Here is a 26,910-nt window from a genome sequence, read left to right as displayed (position 1 = left end):
GGGAGGGAGAGCTGGAAGCGCACGGAGCCGGGAAGAAAGGAGGGCGCGCGGGAGCGCGGCGCGGGCCCGGGAGCGCGCGGGGGCTGCAGCCCGGGACGAAAGCTGGGGGTCGCGCGGGGCTCGGGACGGCGCGGGCCCGGGTCGCTCACTTTCTCGCGCCGCTCGCGCTCGCCGTCCAGCTCGCGCTGCAGGCCCTGCGCGCGGTCCTCCGCGTCGTCCGCCTGCTGCTGCAGGGCCTGGATCTTGCGCTTCACCGCCTCCAGCGAGTTGAGGCCGGCCATGGCGCGCTCGCTCCGCTGGGCTCCGGCGACAGCTGGGCGGCCGCGCCCGGGCCCGCGAGCCTTGGCCACGCCGGGGCCGCCCCCGCCTCTCCCCGCCCCCCGGCCGCTGCCGTCGGGCAATGAGGTCACCCCGGCCGGCCCGCGACGTCAGCACCGGGCGGGCGCGGGCGGGGGGGGGGGTGGGGAGCTGACGTCGGCACCGCTGGCCGCCGCTGGCCTGAGCAGGGCTCCTCGTCCTCCCGCGCCGCCCGCCCCGCCTTGCCCGAGCGGGCGCCCGCAGCCGCGCTTACATCGGAGGCTTTCTTCTCCGCCAGCTCTAGCTTCTCCTGCGCGTCCTTCAGGTCCTCCGAGTGCCTGTCCAGCTCGTCCTCCGTGCCCTTCAGTTTCTTCTGGAGGTGCGTCAGCTCCTCTTCGACCTGGGGACACAGAGGAGAACGAGTCAGCCAGCCTAAGGGTGCGGGTCCCAGGTCTCTGGGCCTCAGTTTCCTTATCTGTAAAGTACGGACGTGGTGGTGCACGCCTGTCGCCCAGCGTTTGGGAGGCTGAGGCAGGGGGATGCGGAGTTTGAGGCCCTGCCAAGAAACATAAAGCCTTTATGAGCTGGTGGATTGGCTCAGCGGGCAAAGGAGCTTGCCGCCAAGCCTGACACCACCAGGAGTCCATCCACAGAACCCACTGCCCCTAGCCGACCTCACACACGCGCCCCCCACGTTAATGTAGAAAGTAAAAAGTAGATAGAGATAGGTCTCTTTCGGAGGGCACAGGTTTGATTCCCAGCTCCTGTTCCAGGAGATCCAACACCCTCCTCTGGCCTCCATGACACCATTGCATGCAGGCAGAACATCCATACACATAAAATAAAAATAAATCAGACACACATTGCAGAGTGTGCACTACTGAATTCTTAGACTCACCAGCGTCCCCACGCCCTTGAGGAAGGGCCTCACTACAAATCCGATTTTACATCCCCATTTTCAGAATTCGGCCTACAGGGGATCGTGGAGCCTCTGGGTCTCTCACCGAACTTTACAGTCAGAGAGACCAAGTTTCTGGTCATGTGCAGGCCCGTCTCCCGGCCGAGAACCTTCTGTGGCTCCCCAATGCTCTGGAGAGCCCTGAACCTGTTCCGGTGCCTGGCTTTGAAGGCTCTGCTGGTCACACCCCTCAGAGACCGATTCCCTTACAAACTCAAGTTCTCTCTCCTCCGATTTTTCCACATTTGCTGTGACTGTTTTAATTAACACGCCCCTTAACTTTCTCCAGACCCTAGTCCTGTTAGTCCTGAGGGTCTGTCCCGGACTTCCCGTTCTCTCTCACAGTCACCCAGCTCTTCAGAGTCGGCTCAGAAAGCCACCCACCCAGCCTCCATGACATCTCCCAGCTGCCAGGGCCACTCCTGTGTCTACTCCAGTGGATCGACTGGTGTGGCCAACTGTGTCGTCACCCCAATGCTGTCTGTGGCCCCAAGCAGCCAGCATTCACTGTTCTGACTCCCTCAGCGGGGATCACAGAGGGTGGTGCCTTTCCCTGGGTTGCCAGTGCAGGACTGGAACCCAGTTCTCAAGGTAAACTTCTTGGGGACTGAATTCTCACAGGAAAGCTGATCACTGTGGACAGTAAGTTAACTAAGATGATAACCAGCTGGGGCCGTGTGTGTGTGTGTGTGTGTGTGTGTGTGTGTGTGTTTGTGTGTGTGTGTGTGTATGTGAGAGAGAGAGACAGACAGAGACAGAGACAGACAGAGACAGAGACAGAAAGAGAGCCCGCAAAGCAGCCAGGAGAACATTAAATGCTGTCTACTTTTTTTTTTCTTCCCTTTTTTGGTTTTTCAAGACAGGATTTCACTCTGTAGCCCTGGCTGTACTGGGACTCACTTTGTAGACCAGGCTGGCCTTGAATTCACAAAGATGCTGCCTCCTGAGTGCTGGGATTAAAGACGTGCACCCCCGTGCCTGGCTGCTGTCCACTCGTTTTAATTTTTATCTTTGGAGACAGGGTCTCACTGTGTGGGTCAGGCTGGCTCTGAGCTCTCAGAGATCTGCTGCCTTGCGTCCTGACCCTGGGGTTAACGCTCTGTTCTCTTCTCTCCCAGAGGCAGGGAGATGGAAGAGGGGCCACCTGGGAGGTCCCGAGGCACTCCTCAGTGGGTAGGAAGAAAGCCCACCCTGGGGGGCGGGAGGCAGGCCTGACATAGGGGCTCAGCTGAAGTCACCCACGAGTCCCGGATGAAGCACAGCAGAGGGCAGGCCCAGCTGGCTTGTGTGACATCCCAAGGCCACCCCGACACAGTCCCAGTCTGCCACTGTGATGGATTTGACTGGGCCATCCCATCTTCCCTAGCACTTGACCTCTGCGCAGAAAGCCTGAAGTCAGGCTCCCAGCCCCAGACTTTTCTGGCCTTAATTTCCCCATCTGCAGAATGGAAAACTTGGTCTGGTGGACTCTGAACACTCTAGGGCAGGAAGCTGTCTTTGACTAAGAGAGTGAGTCATTTTCCTTAAAGACGCCGCCCAGAGCAGGGCTGGCCCTCACCCCCCTGTCTTCCTTCTGGACCTGTGGAGTGGAGTATTTATTGAGCAACTACTGTATGCCAAACATGAGTACTCTCAGTGTGGAACAGATTTGACCCCACTGGACTCTGAGGCTATAGAGAGAGTTTTAGGGGGTTTTTGTATGAAGAGAGAGAGAGAGAGAGAGAGAGAGAGAGAGAGAGAGAGAGAGGTTGTGCGTGTTCACATGAGGGCGGGTGCCTGCAGTTGTGAGCTGTCTGGCCCAGGTGCTGGCAACTGAATTCAGGTCCTCTGTAAGAGCGGCCAGTGCTGTTCACCACATACCCGCTGCTCCAGCCCGTTTGGTTTTTTGAGGCAGGGTCTCGTGTAGCCCAGAGTATCCTCCAGCAGCCAGGGATGAGCTTGAATTCCTGCCCCTTCTGCCTTCACCTCCAGAGTGCTGGGATGACAGGCATGCGTGCCCTCACCTGACTGGGTGCCCGACTGAGTTCCTGATGTTTTGGGAGACAGTAGATAGACTGTCGGAAACAACGTAGACAGACTTACAGGCTCACGGAAGCCTCGTGTTACAGCAAACTGAGTCCCCGAAAGGGGAAGGGACTCCAGGTTCACACAAGCAGAACCTGGACGTCAGTCAGTGCTGGTGTGACTGCAAGGCTCTGCTGTGGACACCTTCCGCTGTCAGCCCACCTATCCCTGCTGCCCTCAGCCTCCTCCCTCTGGCATCCCGAGGCTGGGGATGTCACTGAGGGCCAGGTTTGCAGCTGAAGTCACCACGGGCCCCAGCAGCAGAGCACAGCAGGAGGTGATCTTTGGGATGTGTGTGTACGGATGTGTGTGTACGGATGTGTGTGTATGGATGTGTGTGTACGGATGTGTGTGGAGGTGTGTGGAGGTGTGTGCTTGTGTGCTTGCCTATGTGAAAGACAGGTTACATCAGGCATCTGCTTCTGTCGCCCTCCACTCTATGTTTTTTGAGGTGGAGTCTCTCACTGGAACTGGAGTCCACTCGTTCAGTTAGCCTCGCAGGGCAGGGAGCCCCGGGTCCCCAGTGCTGGGGTTACAGGCGTGCCCTGCTGTGCTGGGCTTTTACGTGGGATCTGGGATCCAAACTCAGGTCCTCATGCTGTGTGGCGAGCACTACCCACTCTGCCATCTCCCCAGCCGCCAGGAGTTCATTGGCTAGATCGGTGACACACTCCAAAGCCAGCGGTAGGAGGAGGGTATGAAAAATAAACAGATCCGACAGGAACTGGGTCGTTTTCCTTTTGTCCAAACTTCATGCACGAAGTGTGTGGGTGTGCAGCCTTCCCTGGCCAGCCACTGTGCTTTGGGCCTCAGTTTCCCTTCCAGTAAAGTGGTCATAGGACACACAGTTTAGTGAGGTGGAGGCAGGATGTGGGGTCAAAGGGCAGCAGGAACGGATGTTGCTGCCCTGAGCTGGGAGTGGGCAGGAAACAGCAGGGCCAGTTTTCCATCCTACATCCACACTGGGCAGGCACAGCCAGGAACCGGATCTGGCTGCAGGTCTCTGGGGGCACAGGGGCAGGGGTTGGTTCAGATGGGTCCTGACTGGCTCCCTCTGTCCTCCCACAGTGTTAGGCCTTCTTGGGAAGGGGAGTCCATGTTGGTATCCATACCCACCCCGCAGCCTCTATCACCAGGCAGGACTCCACCTTCTGACCCAGCACCCCAAGATTTCACTAAGGGCTCAGAGACGGTGGCCTGCAGCCAGGTGCAGTGGTGGACACCTCTCATCCCAGCACTTGGGAGGTTCAGGCAGGAGGATCACTGTGGGTTTCAGGCCACTCTGTGCTACCTAGTTGGATCACGTGTCAAAAAACCATACCAGGGAGATGACGCAGTGAATAAAGGTGCCTAAGCCAAGCCTGAGAACCTGAGTTCCACCCCAGGACCAGGTGGAAGAAAAGAACCAAGTCCTAAAAGTTGTCCTCAGAGCTTCACGTGTGTGCCCCCCCCAAACACAAAACAGACAAATAAAATGAGGGAGACCTGGATTCGAACCCAAGTCACCCCTAGCAGGTTGCTTGAGAAAAAGACTTAGAAAATATAGAAGGAAAAAGAAAAATCTGGGCTAGGGAGATGGCTCAGTGGGTAAGAACACTTACAGCACATGATGATCTGAGTTCAAATCCCCAACACCCATATAACACCCCCCCACCCCCGCCTCATATGGAGGAGCATTGGCTCTCACCATCTGCCGGGCTAGCTCCAGGGCCAGTGAGAGACCCTGCCTGAAGGGGATAGGGCAGAGGGTGCCACCTCACACACAGGCGTCTTCCTCTGCCATCTGGGGCAGACGTATGTACACCCCCCCCCCCCACACACATACACACAGAGAGACAAATCCAGCGAGAAGCAGGACAGATTGTCACTATTTTGGTCACAGCTGGCCGGGGACTATGACACTCTTCTCTTTGGAGCCCTAGGTTCCCTTGGGAGATTCGCCAGACCAGCCAGCCACAGTTAGTGAGACGTGGAGCCACAGACTCACTTTTCTCTTTCCCAATCCAAGCGCTTCATGCCGAGGGCTTGGAGGGCTGGGCGAAGCACAATGTTCACTCACCACACAGATACGGGCAGGCAGTCTGTCTAGACTAGGACAGGGCTCCTGTGTTTGCCAGGGAGGGACGCCGGGGAAGGAGGAGGGGTGGAGTCAGCCTACACAGATGTGCCACACAGGCTCTCCAGGCAGTCCTGGGACAGTGGGGGGTGGGGAGGCCCAAAGGGGAAGTCAGGCGGGGCAGGATATAACCCCACGATTATTGAGTGCTTACGCCCAGCCAGGCACTGGGCCAAGGGTTTCACCTGCACAGTCACCCATGGGCCTCCGTGTGAGCTGGGGAGGTGGCTCTGTGACTTCCCCACCTTACGGGGAGGTCACGAAGGCACAGAGAACTGGAGGTGCTTGTCCCCGGGCACACAGTGACAAGTCTTCTGTCTAAACCAACTAAATCCCTGGCCTGCGCAGGGATTCGAGTTTGGTGTCACCATCCTGGGGGACCCCTGGGCTTATCTGAGGCTGCAGATGCTCCTGTGGTGGGGTACGCACTGAGGGCAGAGTGGGACGGTGCCGGAGTGAGGAACAGGGTTGCTTCCCTCCCTCCCACTGGGGCTCTGGACACAACATTGAAACAAGTGGATTTGCTCTGCCCGGGTCACTGCAGAGACCGTGAGTGCTGAGCCTGCTCAGTGTCCACTGCCCCCGCCCCCACCCTCACGCCAGCTCTCCGGGGAATCCCCACGCCAAGGCCTCCTGGGCATCCGCTCCCAGAGTACTCAAGGCTCCTCTTCCCGGAACCCAGACTCCTCCTGGCCTCTCTGTAGCAGGTCACAGGTCACCTCTCTCCACACACAGCCACTCTGTGTAGGATGCTGTCACAGATGGGGACACACTGACACACTTAACCCAGACACACAGGCAGGCACACAGGACAATGGCCATCCTGGTAACACCTCATGGATGCAAGTCCAGACACTACAGCCCCAACAAGATATGACCATCCTGCGGCTGTGACGGAAGCATGCAGACAGACAGACGACAGACAGACGTCTTATCTTCCTCACCCCGGATCCTGTACGATGTTCACACACCACACAGATGTGAGCACACACGCATGCTGGAGGTAGGCACAGGGAGAGGAGCCTCCACACACAGCCGCCCTGACTCACACCCTGACGGCCAGGTCCGCTTCCTTCTCACTTTCTCTGACTCCCTCTGAGCATGCTACGGGCCAGTGTCGCTCTGCTCTGGCACCCAGGGGCTCTGGAGACCACAGCCTAGCAAGTGCCACTGCCCAAGCTTCTGCTGTGTGGACCCGGCTGCTGTCCACAGCCTCCTGGGAAGAACAGGGCTCCCCTCGGTTTTTCTTTGTTAGCAAACCACACACCCCAGTGTGGTGGTGCAAGCGTGGGGGGTCAGCGGGCAGCTGGCTGGAGGTGTTTCTCTTCTCCCAGCGTGTGGACCCCAGGGACTGAAGGCAGGTCGTCTGTCTTGGAGGCAGGCCCCTTAACCACTGAGCCATCTCCCCAGCTGGTGCCCTTGCCTATTCTAATACAGGGCATTAGCCGCGCCGCACCCCCCACCCCGCCCCCCCGGGCAGTGCCCAGGCCCCAGAGTTCCTGGGATGCTCACCCTCAGGCCCAGCCTGAGACAGCAGAAGGAGTCAGCGCAGAGAGGATGCTCGGCAGCCCGGAAGCAGCCCAGCGTGGCCCCAAGGCTCTTACCTGCTTGCACTTGTCCTCAGCTGTCTTCTTGTCCGCCTCGGCCTGTTCGGCGCGGTCGATGGCGTTCTCCTTGTCCAGCTTCAGCATCTGCATCTTCTTCTTGATGGCCTCCATGGCTTCTGCGGGGTGTGGGCACGGGACTGGGTGAGCAGCCCAGGGTGGAGGACCAGGCCTTATAGGCCTTGCGTGCCCGCCCCCCTGCGGGCGAGTCTTGGAGGAGGCCCAAGTCTGCTGCCTGCCGGGCCAGCCGCCACTCGCTCGCTCGCAGGCTCGCACTCCCGAGGACTTGGCCAGCTCACCTGCCCGAAGACCTTGCCTTATTTGGGTCTAGGCTTTTCTTAGAGAAAAAAAAAAAAAAAAAAGGCCAGATCCGGTTCCATCTATAACCTGGCGACGCAGGTATGGCACCCACGTGAGACTGCGGGCAACAGGCGGGTCTCCTGAGATTCCTGTGGGCAGGCCTGGGGCAGGGTTATACCTCAGTTTCCCTGGCTCCAGGGAAGAATGACGGTCTGTGAGTGGGCCCGGAGTCTTTGCCTCAGCTGTGGAGAGATGCTTGCCTGCATCCCTGTCCCGTCGAGTGCTGCCTGTGGGTCTCAGGGCCAGGCGTCTTCCTTAGGTCCCCTGCTCACACCCGGCACGGTCTCTCCTCTCTTCTGCTCCCGTCATCTCTCCCCCTATCTCCCTTATTCTATAACTCTCTGTCTCTTTTCCATCTTTCTGTCTGTCTCTCTTACATCCCTGTCTCTTCTGTGGTTTCTCTCACACGCAGCTCACCAAACTGAGAAGCCTGGCCCATCAGCTGCCGGGGGGTTATCTCCTGCAAACTTGCAGCTGTAGGCAGGCCCGGGGTTTTTAGACCCCATACGCTGTCTTCCTTGTTCAGAACCTGCCTTAGCTCCCTAGGACCCACAAAAACAGCAAATGCCCGTAGACTCCCGCACCCCCCACCCCTGCCAATGCCCCTGGAAAGCCAGACCCTAGACTTTCAGCCCAGCAGCAAGACCTTCTTGGTCTGGGATCTAGGCCTCACCTAGACCTTCCCCTGAGTCCTTTCTCTACCCCTTCCCTAATTTGATCTGTGTTCTCACCATGCAGACTCAGTTTCCATTTGTGACAGAAGCAGACCGGATTAAATGTATCTTCAGAGTGTCAATGAAAAAAACTCCGGGGCAGGTCACAAAGGCTCCCGAGTCAAGCCTGTCGCCAGCCTAACAGGTAGACACTTTCCCTTTGTTTGAGACAGGATCTTCCAATGCAGCCCAGGCTAGCTTGGAACTTACGAATCTCCCATCTCAGTCTAGGAGAATACAGGGGTCACAGGCCTTTACCACAGCACTGTGCTATCATATTTTTGATACCCCATCATATTTTTGCAGTACTGTGTGTGAAACTCAGTCTCACCCCAAGCTCAGTAAGTGTTTCTCTGCCCACTCATGACCTCACTGGGGGATTCTAGGCAGGGGTTCCACCTGTGGGCAACATAGCCTACCCCCTCCCCAATTCACAGATAGGAAACTGAGGCCCAGGGGAGCTCACTCCTGGCCTCCCGCCTTGTCAATGACTCAGCGGACTCTGGTGCTGAGCAGGGATGAGGTCTTTAGTCCCCCGCCCCATGCCGCTGAATCAACCACCTAAAGCTGAGTCATCCGAGGTCACCCGGCTCCGTCCCCACTGCCCCTGGCGCCTGCCCACCGCGGGTGCTGTGGCTAATTCCAGGTCTGACAGCAGCGGCCCAGGAAGAGGCTCCAACCCACAGAACCCGTTCTCCTGGGTACGGCCTGGCCTCTCACAGGGCAGGCGCTGGTGTCTGGACCTGTCCCTTGCTCAGGGAGCTCTGGGGTGAAGTCTGATGTCTGGAGAGGACTAGGGGGCTGTTCCCTGTCCCCAGACATGTCCTCTTGTCCTCTGCCCTGCAGCCTGAGGGATGAACCTGCTGTCTTCCTGTGTCCCTGCCCCAGGGACCTTTGGGAAGTTCTGGCTAAGGGCGGAGGGACATTTGGAGTTCCTGGCCCCTGAGGGGAGGTCCGGCGTGACTGTCCAGTCTGTGTGCGCCGGAGGCAGGGCCGTTAGCAGATGACATTCACAGCTGAAAAAGAGTGTGGTCCCCTTTATTCCACTTGAGGAAAGACATCTTGGATGTGAGACTCAGAGTCATTCATGGAACAGAATTATGATCCAGGCTACTGTCTACTGTGCTGGTTTAGTGCTCTCTCTCTCTGTCTCTCTGTCTCTCTGTCTCTCTGTCTCTCTCTGTCTCTGTCTCTGTCTCTCTGTCTCTGTCTCTGTCTCTGTCTCTCTCTCTCTCTCTCTCTCGTGTGTGTGTGTGTGTGTGTGTGTGTGTGTGTGTGTGTGTGTGTGTGAAATGTTAACTTGTGGGATTCAAAGGTCAGCTTGTGGATTCCGTCCTCTCCTTCCTTCCACCATGTGGGTCTGGAGACCCCAACTCAGGGCGTCAGGTCGGTGGCTAGCTCCTTTACCCACTGAGCAATCTCCTGCCCCATATGAGGGTTTGTTTTGAGTGACTCAGCCCTTTGGGGTGAGGCCCGCCATTTCAACAGCGCAAACAAGTGTCTCAGTTTGGGTGTTGCAGAAGCAGATCCTCACACAAGATCTCAGGGTGAATAGTTTATAAGGGAGATGATCTCAATACACGGGAGCAGTGAGACCAGGACCCCAACCTTCAAAGAAATTGGTTACCACCAGGTTCAATGGGGTTGCAGTACCACAGCCAGCCTGTTGGGGGCGCCAGAGAATACAGGCCTTCTCCACCAATCCCTGACCCTTGTGGTCTGTGCCAGGAGGGTGCTGATTGGCCAGTGTTTCTGTGACCACTGCTTTTCTGGTTCTGTTTTTGAGACCCCCAGTTCACTATGTAGCCCAGGATGACTGGAACTCAGTATGTAGACCAGGCTGGCCTGAACTCACAGAAATCCGCCTGCTTCTGCAGAAATCTGCCTTGAGATTAAAGGCCAGGGCCACCATGCCTGGCCCGTGTTTTAGTTTAGTTTTTTTTTTTTTTGAGACAGGATATTACTATGTAGCCCAAGCTAGCCTCCATGCATCCTTCCTGCCTCAGTCCTGAGTGCTGGGATAACATAGGTGTGAACCATCAGGCCAGTTGGTTCCCTGGGTCTCTACATGCCACAGATTCCTGGAGACTTTTGGGGTGGGGGAAAGAGTCTCTTATGTGATTTGACTCCGTAGTTACCCACCTTGTCCCACCTCCTTCATATTCATGAAAGGCAACAAGCTAACTGTATCAACCTTTCCCCGTGGCATCCAGAGCAATGTCCCCACCCTCCTTGGCTGCCCCCCAGGGTGAAACAGGGGCCCAGCACTGCCCTTTCTCACTAAAGCTGTTGGCCAGCCTCTTCATCTGCTCTGGCCTCTGGGCTTCACTCTGCACCCAGGGCTGCCACCTCACGGGCTCTCCCTAACTTCCACATCTGGCATGCCCCTCTATCTGCAAACTGCTCACCCGGGGCCAGTCGACCGGCTGTCGCAAGGAGGGATTTGAACAGGAATGTCTGGTTCGGAAGCCCTGATGCCCCCATTTATTAAGAAAGAGCTGAGGGACTGGCAAGATGGATCTGTGGTAGAGCACGGGCCTAACGTGTGAACCCCAGGTTCTGATTTCCAGCACTGTTGGGATGACTGACGTAAGTTGTGTGGGTGTGGCCTGATGCCCTCTTTGCGATAATGAGCAGCACTGTGTGGTTTAGAGAGCTACGAAACAGGCAGAGCCACAGGCTCGGCAGCATGGTGGGGTAATTAATAATAATTACGGTTAACACTGATTGGCCCCATTGTGCCTGGGGCTGTCTGTCAAGTGCCTTCAATTGGATTGCACGCAGTTTTACGATTCTCCCAAGAGACAGACACTGTGTTTTACTTTAAAAAAGAAAAAACAGGTTTGCTTATTTTTATTTTATGTGTCTGTGTCTGAGTTTGTGCTCCACAAGCATGCAGTGCCTTTGGAGGCCAGAAGAGGGCATCAGATCTCTAGAACCAGAGAACCTGATGTAGGTGCTGGAACTGAACCCAGGTTCTCTGCAGGAGCAGCCAGTGCTTTTCACAGCTAGTACCTTACTCAAGTGTCAGAGCTGGGATTTGAACACAGACTCTTAACTCCAGAGTCCACACAAAGAGCCACTAGCCAATGCCATGGCTAGCCTCTTCTGGTCCAGGGCCAGCTCAGGTTATTTACAGTGGTCAGCCAAGGGGTGTCATTGCTGCTATCAGGGGACAGTTCCACTCGTGACTAAAATATCTGGCTCCAGGGGTGTGGCAGCCTGGGTTCCAGCTACCTCCAAGGATGTTTGCCTATGGGGCATAGCCTCCCCCTGCGAGCAGAGGGCAGGTTTGTTTGGTTTCTGTAGAGATAATAATATTCCTCTTGGACCTGAGGGCGGGGCAGGAATGTTTGCTTCCAAAATAAAAGATGGAATTTTTTCTTTTAAAGAACAGCTTTTATTTCTTTCTTTGAAAATTTTGATTGAAAATATTTTTTCATACAATATATTCTGATCACTGTTTCCCCTCTCTCAACTCCTCTCAGAGCCTCTCCACCTCTCCACTCACCCAACTCCATTCCTTATTTCTCTCTCTTTTTTAGGAGAGAGAAAAAAAAAAACCCAAACAAATAGGCAAACAAAAAAAGCAAACAAGCCAGAATAAAAAAAAAAAAAACAAAGAGCACAAGAAACACATAGACATGTGCTTGTACACACACACACACACACACACACACACACACACACACTCAGCCCCATGAAAACACAAAATTGAAAACCATAATTTACAAGCAAAAGACCAGTAAAACAAAACAAAAAATGCCCAAACAAAGCAATGTGAGTAAAAAGTTCTAAAAAGAATACTACTGCCGGGCGTTGGTGGCGCACGCCTTTAGTCCCAGCACTCGGGAGGCAGAGGCAGGCGGATCTCTGTGAGTTCGAGGCCAGCCTGGGCTACCAAGTGAGCTCCAGGAAAGGCGCAAAGCTACACAGAGAAACCCTGTCTCGAAAAAAACCAAAAAAAGAAAAAAAAAAAAAAAAAAAAAAAAAAAAAAAAAAAAAAAAAAAAGAATACTACTGAGCTGGTTTCGTGTTGGTCATCCGGCTGGGCACAGGGCTTCCCTTGCCGTGGTTTGTGTGCCCAGGGGGGCTGCACTGGAGGAAACTAACTTGTCCTTTGCACGCAGCTGTCAATTGGAGACAGTTCCTGGGTTAGGAATGGGGGTTTATGTCCACTTCCCCCCTTCAGCTCTGGAACCCCATTGGTTGAGACCCATGCAGGCCCTGTGCATGCTGCCACAGTCTCTGTGGGTCCCGTTGTCTCTAAAAGACCTGTTTCCTCGGTGCCCTCCATCTCTTCTGCCTCCTATTCTGCAGGGTTTGATGAAGACATTCCACTGAGGCCTGAGTTGTCCCAAGGTGTCTCACTCTCCACACACTGTCCAGTTGTGGGTCTCTGTCTTAGTTCCCACCTACAGCAAGAGGAAGGTTTTCTTTTTTTTTTTTCAGGGCTGAGGACCCAACCCAGGACCATGCGCTTGCTAGGCAAGCGCTCTACCACTGAGCTAAATCCCAACCCCAAGAGGAAGGTTTTCTGATCTGAGGCTGTAGTAGAATGTCCTTAGGAGGCATTTTATTGCTGTGTTTCTTCTCAGTATTTGGTTTTCCTCTCGGCTCATGGCCTGTCTGGTCTCAGGTTCTTGGCCACGGGAGCAGTGTCAGGAATGGATTCCATCTCACGCAATGGGCCTTAAATCCAAGCAGCGAGTGGTTGGTTACCCCCACAACTTTAGTGCCACTACTGCGCATGCATTTCATGCAGGCAGGTCACCACAGTAGATCTCAGGGGTTTCGTTTTTTAAAAAATTATTTATTTTTATTTTATGTGCATTGGTGTTTTCCCTGCATGGATGCACACACAGGTAGGTAAGTAGGAAGACAATTTGTAGGAGACAGTTCTCTCCTATCATGTGGGTCCTAGAGATCAAACTCAGGTCACCAGGCTTGGCAAACAATGCCCTTACCTGCTAAGCCATCTCGGTGGCCTCTTTTGACAACTTCATACATGTATACAATGTATCTCGATCCTGTGAGTCCCCTTCTACTACAACCTTGCCACCTCTCCAATATGTCTCTCTCCTACTTCCCGCTTTCTTTCTCTCGTCTCTCTCTCTCTGTGTATGTTTGTGTGTATGTATGTATGCATGTATGTGTGTGTATGTTTGTATGTATGTATGTTTGTATGTGTGTATGTTTGCATGTATGTGTGTATGTATGTATGTGTGTATGTTTATATGTATGTGTGTATGTATGTTTGTATGTGTGTATGTATGTATGTATGTGTGTGTTTGTATGTATGTACGTGTATATGTATGTGTGTCTGTATGTGTGTATGTGTGTATGTGTGTCTGTATGTGTGTATGTGTGTATGTATGTGTGTATGTGTGTATGTTTGTATGTATGTGTGTACGTGTGTATGTATGTGTGTATGTATGTATGTATATGTGTGTATGTATGTGTGTATGTGTGTATGTGTGTCTATAATCCATAGTGCAATTAACACTGCCTGTTGAAATGTTGACCCACCTCTTGGCTTGCTCCAGTGAAGTCCCCACCGCTGCAGTGAGTTCCTGACGGCAATGGCCCTGTTGTGTCCAGAAGACGCCCTGTCACATCGCTCCTCCCAGTCTCCAGCTCTTACATTCTCTCTGCCCCCCTCCTCTGAGGTGTTCTTTGAGCTCTGGGTGAGGGGTGGTGATGGAGTCGGCCCATTTCTGGCTGAGTACTTAACAGTCACTTTGATCTCAGACCTCTGGCTAGATATGAGTCTGTGCATGAGCTGCTGCCCACTGTGGAAAGGTGTCGTGTTGTCCCAGATATGAGTCTGTGCATGAACTGCTGCCCACTGTGGAAAGGTGTCGTGTCGTCCCCCCCCCGCCCCCCCCCCCCGCCCCCAAGGCTGAGAGCTTTGCTCGGTTGCGGAGATAATTGCTGCCTCGGCTGCCTGAATTAAAGCTGAGGTCCTCCGGTCCCTCCAGCTCCAGCAAGTTCTGGGCTGTGTGGAGGGAGGGCAAGCGAGGGCTGCTGGTTTCTGCAGCCTCAGCATTCCCGGGGTCCTGGCACGTGTGGGAGGAGCTTGCATTTCCTGGTGGTTCCCTCGGACCCACGGTGTGTGGAGCAGCCCTTCCCTTACAGTGCTTGGCCCGCTCCTGGCAGCTGCGTTCAGGAGGCCGCCTCGGGGCCCCACCTTGTGTGTGCAGGGAGAGGTCTCACTGTGTTCTCTCTCTCCTCTCTCTCTCTCTCTCTCTCTCTCTCTCTCTCTCTCTCTCTCTCCCCCCCCCCCCCTCAGGATTTATTTTACTGTTACACATTTGTGTGTGTTGCCCCAATTCGGGGTGTGTGGGAGGCAGCCCCAGAAGCCTGCCAGGGCAGAGGAGGGAGACCAAGAAGTCACTGGGACTCAACTTCCCCTTTCAATCTTCCTAAGCAAAAACAGATATCTCAGGTTAGGAGCCCAAAAGTCACTCAGTTACTATTTTATTTATTTAATGTACCTCTGTGTCGCTCTGTGTGTATGTGTGGGTCCCCAGGAAGGCCAGAAGTGGGTGTCGAATCCCTTGGATCTGGAGTAAAGGTATTGGTGAGCCTTCTGATGTGTGTTACAGGATGCAAATCAGGTCTCTGATAGAGCAGTAAGACACTGCTCCGGACTCAGTTGTCCAATTCTTTTCTGGGCTGAAGAGATGGTTCAGAAGTTGAGAGCACTGGCTGCTTTTCCAGAGGACCTGGGTTCAATTTCCAACTGTCTATAACTCCAGTTCCAGGGGACCTGACACCTTCACACAGACATACATACAAGCAAAACACATAAAGTTATTTCTATGAATAAAATTATGTGTATGTGTCGTCGTAGGGTATCCACCAGAGAAGACTATTTGGACACCAGTTTAAGCCAATAGAATGCCTTTATTAGCCAGCCAGAGACTATCCTGGGTGGTCAGGATCCCAGTGTAGCCCTGAGCCTTTCTCAGAGTGAGCTTTGAAGCACAAAAACCATATCCTGTGATGACATACTTCAGTTAGCAAGAACAGTTAGAATCGAACTACAGGAGCTAAAATGCAAGGCTAGTACATTTAGATTTCCCCAGAACTATGGAGTTGGATGGATCAGGGCCTTGTTTAATTTCAGCAGGTGGTGCTGTCTTCTTGCTGAGTTTCCCGTCGGGAACGGCACTTCCATCATGGGGTCAGTTGTGCTCAGGTCTAGAGGCCTTCTGTGGTTCTGGGCCCCGTTACATACATCTGGATGGAAGCATGGGCAGGTGTGGGTGCTCTAAGGAGGCCAGAAGAGGGATTTGGATGCCCGGGGCTGGAGTTACAGGCAGTTGTGAACCATCCAAGTGAGTGTTGGGAATTGAATCTGGGTGCCCTGCAAGAGCAGCGGGCGCTCTTACCCTCTGAACTGCTGTTCCACGCCACTCATCCAGTTCTTACCTTCATTACCTTCGTCTGTTCTTTGTTGCTATAACAAAATGCCTGAGACTGGGCAATTACTAAAGCAAGGAGGTTTACCCCAGGCCGGAAGTCCAAGATTATGCTAGTCACCTCTCTACAACAAAACATCTCAGGAAATGACTTTATAAATAAAAATATTTATTTTGATTCACATACACTTTTGGGGGGACATAGCTGAACTTCTATGTTGGAAGTTGCTTGTATGCCTGAGAACTGTGGGTGGGCTGAAGGAATGTGGGGAGGGATCATCATCCATGCCTGCTAGAGTCTTACCTGTGTGCTGAAGAAACTATCATTCACTTGAACTTGTTCTTTCTTTTTAGGGGTTGGGGGGTTGTTTCGAGACAGGGTTTCTCTGTGTAGCTTTGGAACCTGACCTGGAACTCACTCTGTAGACCAGAGTGGCCTCGAACTCACAGAGATCCATCTGCCTCTGCCTCCTGAGTAAAGGCATATGCCACCGCCGCCACCGCCGCTGGGCTTGAACACGTCTTTGAACATGTGTAGTTACTGTTCTGTTACTGAGATAGGAGAGGAGGAAGCATTCATTTCGACTCAGTTTGAGGGATACGGTCTACGTGACAGGGAAGGCATGGAGAAGTGTCTTGGTCTGGGGAGGTGTGAGTCTGCAGCTGCTGTTTTACATATGGGTAGGCGGGGAAGCAGAGGGCTTGGGTAGGAAGTGGGTGGTACTGTCAAGACCCACACCAGTGACCACTTCTACCTAGGCCTCATGTCCCTAAGATCCAAGAGCTCTCCAAACAGTGCCACCTGCTGGGGACCAAGAATTCAGACACACAAATGCGTGGGGGATATCTCACATTCAAACCACAGCAAAATCTACGCCACCAGCCCCCTTCTCAACAACGTCACCAGGTATGGTGACACACACCTGTAATCTCAGCTCCTGGGAAGCGTAGATGGGGCTATTGTGGCCATGTCGCAAGACCCCCGAACCAGACCACCACAGAGCCAATATCCGATGCAAAACATGCAGGGGTTTATTGATAACAAGCAAGCCCGGGCTTGGTCCATGTCCAACACTCGACACAGCAGGTGGAGGAGGACGGCCCTGAGCTCTCAGGGTGAGGGGTTTTTAAAGGGAAAAACCGCAAGCAGGGTGGTGCAAGCCTATGATTGGGTGAGGGTGTGTGACCTTTGGATTTACTGGTTGGGGGTTACAGTTATCATTTTTTGGGCAGGCCTGGACAAGTCCCAGGCTTTGTCCTTGAGCTGCCATGGGGGCTGGCTGGCCTAGCACATACTGACTGTGGGGGCTGGCTCAGTGGTTCAGGCTCTGTCCTTGAGCTGCCATGGAGGCTGGCTGGCCTCACACGTTCACATTGACTCATGCACATAGCTCTAAGTTGGTGAGGAGTCCCAGACAGTAAACATCTGGCTGAACCTTGAGCAGTCAGAGTACGTGCAGAAAGGGAGCTACTGTAAGGACTATGTCTTTTGTTCATGGCCCTCCTTGTGCTTGCTCAAGTCTCAGGAAACTGAAATTGAGGCCTGATCTCTGAGAGAAGACTGACAGACAGCCTGTTATGGCATCTGCTTGGTCCTTTCATTCCCCCCTTGAGTTGTATATCATCTCTAATCTTGGAGATGTTTCTTTTTGGTAAAAGACTTCATCACCAGGGTAGTAGATTATTTTGGATACTAATTGGATCAGGACTTAAGAGTTTTCCCATTATCAATGGCAAAGTGAGCTTCCCCTTATTCGGGTTTTGCCATCTGCAAGTGTGTCATGGGTTCAGGGGTGGATATTGGGATCCTAGCATCCTCAGTTTAGTGGTACCCAGACAGGAATCTTCATTTAGTTAAGACATCGGTGATATAAGAGCCAACAGTAATTAGCAGAAGCAGAAGGGCCAAAAGCCCTGTGATGATTGACAGAGTTCCTTATCCTGAAGGAACTCGGAGATGAGAATGGGGACCAGTTATTACTTTATCTCAGGTTCCCTGTGACAAGAAATTCCCTTTTGATCTAACATTGTGGGGAGGGAAGGGTGACATTTTTGCTGCTGTAATTACTTCTTCTTGGTGTTGGGACATTGTTGTCAGGGCCCTGGAAAGCCAGAATGTTAGTCAAAGGCAAGGAGGGAATATTTTATTGACCAACTGAAGAGATGGCATTTATATCAGCTAGATTGGTCCATACCAGCTTTCAGCAAGTTCAGGGCTCATCAGCAAATAATGCTTGGATGTGTCTGTCAGCCAAGTGGAAACCTGTTGAGACAGATATAAACTAGGAACAGGGGTTAAAATTCATGAACTTATTTGGAACTTTCAGACCCATAGTCTCAGTAATTATAGTATTATCAATTTGCATTGAAATCCATATTGTGTTTTCTATCTAGGGAGCCAGATATAGATTGGACTGAAAGGTCTTTGGCCCGATGAAAAGCATCTGTAAGTCTATATTCAAAGCCTATTTGTCTCTCTCTCACTCACTCTCTCTCTATCTTTTAAGAGACTTAGTAGCTTTAATTGATTAATGCATTGATCAACTAATTAATAAGGTGGCTGCAACCTTGTGGAAGACTCTGGCTGTCTCATGTTGCTAAGCTGACAGAGCCATAGCTAGCCCAGTCATCAGTGTCATCAGAGATCTGAGAAGGATAAATTGTACCTGAGTGCAGACTTCCAAATCTATTAAAAAATGACAGAGACTATCCACTGCCCAGACCGCCATCATCCCAGGCTCCTGTAGTCTTCATAACATTGGCAGGACAGATGTCAGGACAGCATCAGCCTTGGCTTCCGGGCCCTTGATGTGAAATTTCTCCCTGTGGAGGAGCAACTTGGTAAAGACTGACCTTATCTTGTCAGTGTCTCATTTGTCCATCCTGGGCCGGATCCCTGGCAGCAGGTGTTGAGTCGGGGCATCTTGCCCAGTGGTCGGTGTTGTCTGCAATTCAGTTGGCATCATCTTGTTGTTGTTCCATATCTTCTTTGGAGACCTTGGGAGTCATTGCTAGGAGCTGGGAGTCTCTGTTCGCTATAGTAAGCTTTTTATCAAATAATTTAAATGCTGTATTCATCAGATCTTTGACGGGTTTGAGGTCATTATTAAATATATCTGAGCCAAACAAATCTAGGCCTAATCTTGAAAACATCTCTAAGTTTGGTAACAATAACCAGGCCAATTTGTTATCTTATAGATATATTAGTCAAACAGCTCTCAAGTTCTGTTTTTTTCTTTTTCTTTAAATAGCTTATAATTTAAATAAGAGCTAACAGTATGCTTTAAACTAGTATCTGGATAGCTGGATTATTAGTATTAACTTGTATTCCTTAACACAGAGGACACGCAAACTCAGACACTCAAAACCAAACATACATGTGGCCACATTTTCATTCATACCTGCTGAATAGACAGACATTTTTAAAACTATGAACCTTTGGAGTCTCAGTGTAACAGTAGAATAGCAAGAGAAAGAAATCTGAAACATGTTTCATTCTTTTATACATTTTAAATCATTTTCTTTTATCATTACTTATGCCTTTTTATCCTCAGACCTTCATAACTTGCTTTTACATATTCCAATAACTTGCATTTCACAATCTTAAGTTATTTTCTTTCTTCCCCAAATGTTTTTTTTATATTCCCATACCTAAAACCTTTACATCTTAGACATAAACTTTACTTATACTCAAACCTCACAACTTACTTAAACTTTAAAGTTAAACTTAAAGTTCCACATTTTTAAACCTCAAACTACTTCCTCAGACCCAAAATATCGCATACTCAAACCCTCAAAACTTGCTTAAGCCCTCAAATTTTCACATCTTAAACTGTTTCCTCAAGCCAAAAAAATCATTTATTCAAACTTTCATCCTCATATCTCAAGCCTTTATATTCTTATAAAAACATTACATCTTAAAACGTCTTTTTTCTATTCAATTCATTGAACTATCCTCTACTTAGAATTTGATACAGTTTTTTTCTCCTTATCTCAACCAACAATAATTTGTAACCAATTCTCTTAAATGATGGCAAGTATTTATAACCCATTGAACTCAAGTGACCCAAACCCGTGTATCTTTGACTGTTATTTCAACATTTTTCTTTTCAAGCAATGTCAGGAGAAGGGTTAACAAGAGAAGTTGCTGGCCAGCAGAAGAGACCTTGAAGTTATCACAGTGAAGAACTTGGCTTAGGAAGGAAGGGAGGGGGAGAGGTGTAACTGGAAGACTTCCTGTGTCCCGGCCTGCCTGCGGTTGGGACAAATCTCTCCCACTCGTGTCCCTCAAGTATACACACAGAGGCTTATATTAATTATAACTGCATGGCCATGACGCAAGTCTTTTGTTAGCTAGCTCATGTATCTTAAATTAGCCGTAACTATTAATCTGTGTATTGCCACATGGTCCATGGTTTTACCTGTGTCCCATTCCATGCTTTTCCTTGGGCAGCTCGCTGGTGTCTTCCCCAGCCTTCTTCCTATCTCTCTCTTTGAATTTCTCACCTGCCTCTGAGATGCCTTGCCATAGGCCAAATGGCTTTATTTATCAACCAATCAGAGCAACACATATTCGTAGTGTACAGAAAGACATTTCTCCCCATCACTTCCCCTTTTCTGTCTAAACAAAAGGAAGGTTTTAACTTTAACCTATTAAAATTACATATAACAAAACAGTTGTCAAGCAAAAATTACAGTTACAATATCTAGTCTATTTGTATTTTGTAAAATTAAAGAAAATATTCTATTTATCCTATATTTGTGAGTCTAAGGTTTTATATCTAATTTATCTCTTATCATAACCAAGGAAAACCATAATTATAACTATCTAGTCTTCAGCTACATCAAAGACCTCAGAAGGATATATAGTACCTAAGTAAAGAGGAAGAGCGTTATAAACAATTTCCATGAATCTAGAATGATAGAGACAGCTGCCTGCCTGAACAGTCACTCAAAGTTCTTTTGCAATGTTGGGGCATCCATTCTTTAGCCTACAGACCTAGAGTTTCTCAGTTGTTTCTTCCTGTCTCCTGTAGAATGTCTGGCAATTTCTTCTCCAAAGCAGGAACTTGAATGACCATTTTGCCTTCAAAGTTCAGGAGTCACCTTCCTATGGGCCCTGCATGTCCAGTCGATACAACATTTTGTCAAGCAGTCCAGGCAAGAACAGTTTCTTGCCCAAATGGCTACTTTTGCCAAGAAGAAGATAATTCCATATGGAGTGTCTTCAATGTCCATCTTTCTCTTTGAAGTAAATCAGTACTGCCAAGAGCAGATGTGTCTCATTGTCCAGAAAGTCTAAGTTCTTAAAACATTTTAAATGCCATATTCTGTAGGTCTTTGAAGTGTTTGAAGATTACCTACCTAACTGGATTATATCTATATATACCTAGAAAACTTAACTAATATGACTATAAGTTTGATTATCATGGATGACTAATTATTAATCTGTATTTCTCAACTATACACTATAATTTCAAATGAGTTGCACAAACAAAATACTTTAAACAAGAGTAGAAATATACATACAGTATAACAAAATTAACTTTAAATTTGTAATAAACTAAAATCTATATCAATTTAAAAAATTTTACACAAGTTGTTGCTCTTTAAAAGTAGATTTAATAATCTACTCTTTCATTCTACCATATCTATATCCTATCTTTCTATATCATATCCTCCTTTCTTCTTTTAGAAAGAGACTGACTATGATCGATAACAATTTGTAACCAACAACTTAAACAAAGACAAACATCTGTAATTCATTTTTTGGGAATGTGGGCATAATGTTCTAGGCTACTTCCTGCTGATAGTCTTATGGGGATCCTGAGAAAATTTGAGATAATGGTCAAGTCCTGGGAAGACCAGCTATAACCTTTGTTGATAGGTACCATCTGTTAAGGTTCAGGAGGTCTGGCTTGATCAAATCTGATCCATCTTAACCTGGAACAAATCCATAGCCTCTTGCTTCCTGTGGAAATAAAAAACAGAGCCTCCTTCTCAAAGCAACATATCCTTAGATCCAAATTTTGAAGTCAATATACCTTTAGAATATACATATTGGCTTAACTGAGCAGCCTTTACAATCAAATGTCTTTCTGCAGTTAAAAATATCAAAGACAACACAATTCAGATTGTATGTGTAATATCCATCTTTACATGGCTTATTTTTATATTACTTTTATTATCTCTTTAAAGACTTTATTTTTTTAAACTATTTCTTTATATAACTGTCTTTATTCATTTTCTTCTCTCTTCCAAGCCTACATACATTTTTACACACACTGTAAACCATTTAAAGTCTTCTTCCATCTGAATCTGTCGTATTGTGAATCTATTGCTTTAAACTGCAGCATTACTAGGATTGAAATGGCAGCTTTGGCTGCTGGCTCCACCCACCTCAGCTTCCCAACAGGGAAGAACTATGTTTACCGCTAGCTCTGGGAACCTGGCGCACCACTGACTATGGGAAGCAGTGGGTCTATGTTTCCATCTAGCAGCGTGAACCCCAGAAGCTTTTTATTATTATTATTATTATTATTATTATTATTATTATTATTATTATTAATTTTTTTTGTATCAGCAAAAGCTAAATCTGTCGTGACGCAGTGCACTGTGTGGCTTGGAGATGCCACTGTGTACCATGGCAGAAACCTGGCATGTTGCACTCAAGCCCACACGCCACTGTGAACCCACCATACTGTAGCTCATGGCTGGCCTGAGAGATATAACGAGGAAGCTGTTTTTAGTTTCATTTTAGAATTTTTTTTTTAAAAAAGCTTTTTTAGGTTTTACGCCCCACATTGGGTGCCATTTGTAACCGGAAGATTTCCTGTGTCCCGGCCTGCTGGCGGTTGGGACAAATCTCTCCCACTAGCATCCCCCAAGTAAACACACAGAGGTTTAATTAGCCCGTAACTATTAATCTATGTATTACCCCATGTTCCATGGCTTTACCTGCGTCCCATTACATGTCGCTTCTTGGGCGGCTCGCTGGTGTCTCCCCCAGCCTTCTTCCTGTCTCTCTCTTTGAATTTCCTGCCTGCCTCTAAGACTGAGCAGCCTGTTATGGCATCTGCTTTTGGTCCTTTCAAGGGAGGGCATGATGGCTCTCAGGCATGCTTGAGGAGAGGTTTATTTTAGATGAGGGGTCGGGGAGAACATAGCCAGAGACATCTGGAAGGGTCCAGGAGAGGAGGGGTGGGGGAGAGCGAGAGAAGAGAAGACAGAGGGAGACAAAGAAAGGCAGAGAGAACCAAAGTGGCTGGGTGAGAAGGGCAAGGGAGGCTGGGGGAACTGGAGAGGTTTAGGGTAGGGGTAGGGTGAGAAGTGCTGGGGAGGAGCCACAGGTACCGAGGGAGACTTGTCTCAGGTTCTTTGGAACCTGACAGCTGCAGTCTGAGATTAGCCTGGGCTAGATAGAGAGTTCCAGATTAGCCAAGGCTATATAATGATTTTTTTTTTTCCCTCAAGAACGAAACAAAATAATGGTGGGAGGGCTAAAAAGATGGCTGAGTGGTTAAGAACACTTGCTGTGGAGAGATGGCTCAGAGGTTAAGGGCGTTGGCTCCTCTTCCAGAGGACCTGAGTTCAAATTCCCAGCAACCACATGGTGGCTCACAACCATCTATAGTGAGATCTGGTGCCCTCTTCTGGCCCACATGGACAAATGCAGGCAGAACACTGTACACATAATAAATACATAAATCTTAAAAAAAAAAAAGAACACTTGCTGTTCTTCCAGAAGATTCCCGGCACCCGCATCAGGCAGCTCACAACTGCCTGTAGCTCTAGGGGGAACACACACACACACACACACAATCTTAAAAAAATTTAAATTTATTTTCTTTCCTTTTTTTTTTTTTTTTTTTTTTTTTGAGACAGGGTTTCTCTGTGTAGCTCTGGCTGTCCTTGAAACAGCTCTGTAGACCAGGCTGGCCTCAAACTCACAGAGATCCGCCTGCCTCTGCCTCCCGTGTGCCGGGATTAAAGACATATATCACCGCTGCCTGGTTTAAAATTGCGTTTTTATTTCTCCTGAGTGTACATATATCTGGGGGTGTATTGCCAAGGCACACGTATGGCGCCCAAAGGACCACTTGTGTGAATAGGTTCTCTTCTATCACGTGAGTTCTGGGGATCCAGCTTGGTGGCAAATGCCTTTGTCTGCGGAGCCATGTATCCAGCCGTGTTGGCTTTTGTGGTGAGGAGGGTGAGGAAGGATCAACTTTGACTCAAGGTTGCAGAGGGCTCCGTCCATGCTCGCTCGGCTCCACCTGTGTGAGCAGAGCATCACAGTGAGTGTCTTGTTTGGATGACGTGATGTTGGGATTGCGGCTGCAGCTCTCCTGTCATGTCTACAACTATCTTGCAGTAGTCCTTTCCGCCCCTTCCCATGATGTCCGCTGAGCTTTGGGATGGGTCGTGGTATAGATGTCACTTTTGGGACTGCATGCCCATGGCCACTTGTTCTCTGCATTTGATCATTTGTGCGTCTCTGTAACAGCCTCCATCTGCTGCAAAAAGAAGCCCCTGTGATAACAGGCGGGAGCTGCATTTATCAAGAGCTTGCAATAACCCCTTAGCCATTTCCTAATATAACCAGTCTGGCAGTCACAATTAACCAGGTTAACCAAGGTTAAACATCTGTGGTAAAGATTCATTGTAGTGGGTAGCCATTCCAGCTTTGGTCTGGAAGTTCCAACCCCCATTGAGGCTTTGGTAACTATCACGCCCACAAGGCGGGGCCAAGGGAGGGCCTGAAGACCCGAGATTGGGATGTGCAGCTCTCTCTTGCTGCTGGGAGCCCGGACGCTAGAGGTGGACGGAGGAAAGTTCTCCAGAGAACATCGCCGATCTACTGCTGCGTCTTTCCCAGAACCCTCAACCTACCTATCCCTTCATTTGTAAGTTACGCCATTAAATAAATCTCCTTTTAACTACGTGGCGTGGCCGTAATAATTTCACCAATAATTCATTAGTGAGACCAGAGAGATGGCTCAGTGGCTAAGAGTGATTGCTGTTTCACCATGGGCTAGAGTTCAGATCCCGGCACTCATATCTGGCAGCTCACAATCACCTATGACCCCAGCTCCAAAGGACCCAATGCCCTCCCGATGCCTTCTGTGACCTCTGTGGACACACACACACACACACACACACACACACACACAGAGAGAGAGAGAGAGAGAGAGAGAGAGAGAGAGAGAGAGAGAGAGAGAGAGAGAATAAACAAATATTTTCAAAAAAGATTAATCTAAGCTTGGTGGTGGCGCATGCCTTTAATCCCAGCACTTGGGAGGCAGAGGCAGGCGGATCTCTGTGAGTTTGAAGTCAGCCTGGGCTACAGAGCGAGTTCCAGGACAGCCAGGGACTATACTCGAGATGGATCAGTGGGTAGAGGTGCTTGCGGCCAAGCCTGATGACCTGACTTGGAAGGAGAGAATCAACACCCACAAGTTGTCCTCTGACCTCCACACAGAAGTCATGACAAAGGTGCACTTCCATACATACACACATGTAAGGAATGATACAGATGAATTTATAAGTTAGGCACAGCAGCACCCTAACAATAAACAACTAGTAACAAACGGTGATAAAGTTATGTGAACATGGTCTCCTCTCTCTCTTCCCCCTCATCATTTCTCTCCTTCCCTCTCCCTCCCTTCCTTTCCCCTCTCTCCCTACCTCTCTTCTGCTCCCCTGTCTCTCCGAGGTCTCAGTCTGTATCCCAGGCTGGCCTTCAACTCCACACTCTCCCACCCCAGCCCCCCAGACTCACCACCATGCTTAGCTTCCGACTGTGTTACCGTATCCTTCTTGTGCATCTTGGGGTACCAGGAGACGATAGGATGCCTGTGCGGCCGCAGGAGCTGATGACGCAGGCGCTGAGACAGGGTGTGGGGATGCCATCGGAAAATGGGCACCCAGTGCGGAGACGTTTAGCTCGAGTAACGGGCAGGTAGGTACAGCATGGACACGCTGAATAGAGGGTACTCCCACTCTGGGAGGGATGGAGTGGAGCAGCATAAGCTATCATCACGTGGGAAGAATGCCAAATGATTGGGAATTTGGGTGTCAGAGAGACGGCTCCATGGTTAAGAAGAGCACTGGCTGCTCTCGCAGAGGACCCAGGTTCCGTTCCCAGCACCCACACGGAGGTTCACAAGCATCTGTGACTCCAGCTTCAGGGGATCCAACCCCCTCTTCTGGCCACTGCGGGCACTGCACACGCACGGTGCACAGGCACACATGTGGGCAAGCACTCATACACATAAGAAATGAGATAAAATAAAAAATTAAAAACTTTGGATTTCTTTGTTTTTTGAACTATTTTTTTCTTTTACGTTTTAATGAATTTATTTGGTGTACATACATGGGCGTGCTCGCTGTGACAGGCGTGTGGGGTCAGAGCACGCGACGTGAGAGTCCATTTGCTCCTTTCACCATGTGAGTCCCGGGGATCAAGTCAGGTGACCAAGCTTGGTGGACACCCTAGAGTCTGGAACGTTCCACTGGACACCGTTTTGGGCCATGGTCGCTTGTGACTGACTAAAGCTGCAGGGTGCAGGGTTGTGATGGTGGACCAGAGGGTGGCACCTGCCCAGTGTACAGTACAGACGGAGCCAGGGCCCAAGGCCCAGACAGGGCAGGACTTAGCACTGGTAGGAGAACAGGAAGGAAGAACCCCCCGCCCCCAGTATGTCAGCACCGGAGCTGTGGCCAACGAGAGGTGACCAGGTCACAGGACTGGGCTCCAAGACTGGACAAGATCTGGTGCGTCCAGGATAGCACAGCCAGGGAAGAAATGGTTAATTCTAGAATTAGAATTATAGGAGTGATCCAATCTCTGTGAAAGTGTGGTTGTTATAATGGGGGGGGGGTTTGGGGGGTGGGCTGTAAAGCTGTCTGTCCCTCCCTCCCTCCCTCCTTCCTCTACCCTCCTCTGCTCTTTCCTGTCTGCCACAGGATGCGGGCCATTCTGGAAGGATGGCTCACTAGTTAAGAGCGCTCACTGCTCTTCCAGAGGATTCAAATTTGGGTTCCAGCACCATGTCAGGTGGCTCACAGTCACCTGTAACTCCAGCTATAAGGGTCCAATGCCTAGTTCTGGCCTCCATGGGCACTGCACACACACACACACACACACACACACACACACACACACACACACACACGAGAGAGAGAGAGAGAGAGAGAGAGAGAGAGAGAGAGAGAGAGAGAGAGAGAGAGAGAGAGGCAAATGACTGTTTTGTAAACAACTTTGGGAGAATAAAATAATTGGTGAATTAAAGCCATGAGATGAATGTCTGGGCAATTCAAGCCAAAGGGGCTTAACTTCCACCCTTCTGAAGAACTCCCAACCTTGTGG

General features: G+C 50.1%; 1 protein-coding gene across 2 annotated transcripts in view; it reads right to left on the bottom strand.

Annotated features, from left to right (window-relative positions):
- Window positions 1–7,196, bottom strand: part of Tpm4 (tropomyosin 4) — a 25,421-nt gene extending 18,225 nt beyond the window's left edge. Inside the window, exons 1-2 of one of the 2 annotated variants that reach the window (XM_037211795.1) lie at window positions 7,040–7,196; window positions 572–697 (exon numbers count right to left, since the gene is read on the bottom strand). In XM_037211795.1, coding sequence (XP_037067690.1) covers window positions 572–697; window positions 7,040–7,153 — 240 coding nt within the window. In that variant the 5' untranslated portion in view covers window positions 7,154–7,196. Of the gene's footprint in view, window positions 1–149; window positions 367–571; window positions 698–7,039 lie in introns of those variants that run through there. The other variant, XM_028893497.2, reaches the window with a different exon arrangement.
- Window positions 7,197–26,910: the final 19,714 nt, after the last annotated feature.

Source organism: Peromyscus leucopus, chromosome 17 (genome assembly GCF_004664715.2).
Source record: "Peromyscus leucopus breed LL Stock chromosome 17, UCI_PerLeu_2.1, whole genome shotgun sequence".
Taxonomy (NCBI): domain Eukaryota; kingdom Metazoa; phylum Chordata; class Mammalia; order Rodentia; family Cricetidae; genus Peromyscus; species Peromyscus leucopus.
This window is presented reverse-complemented; position numbering and strand designations above follow the sequence as displayed.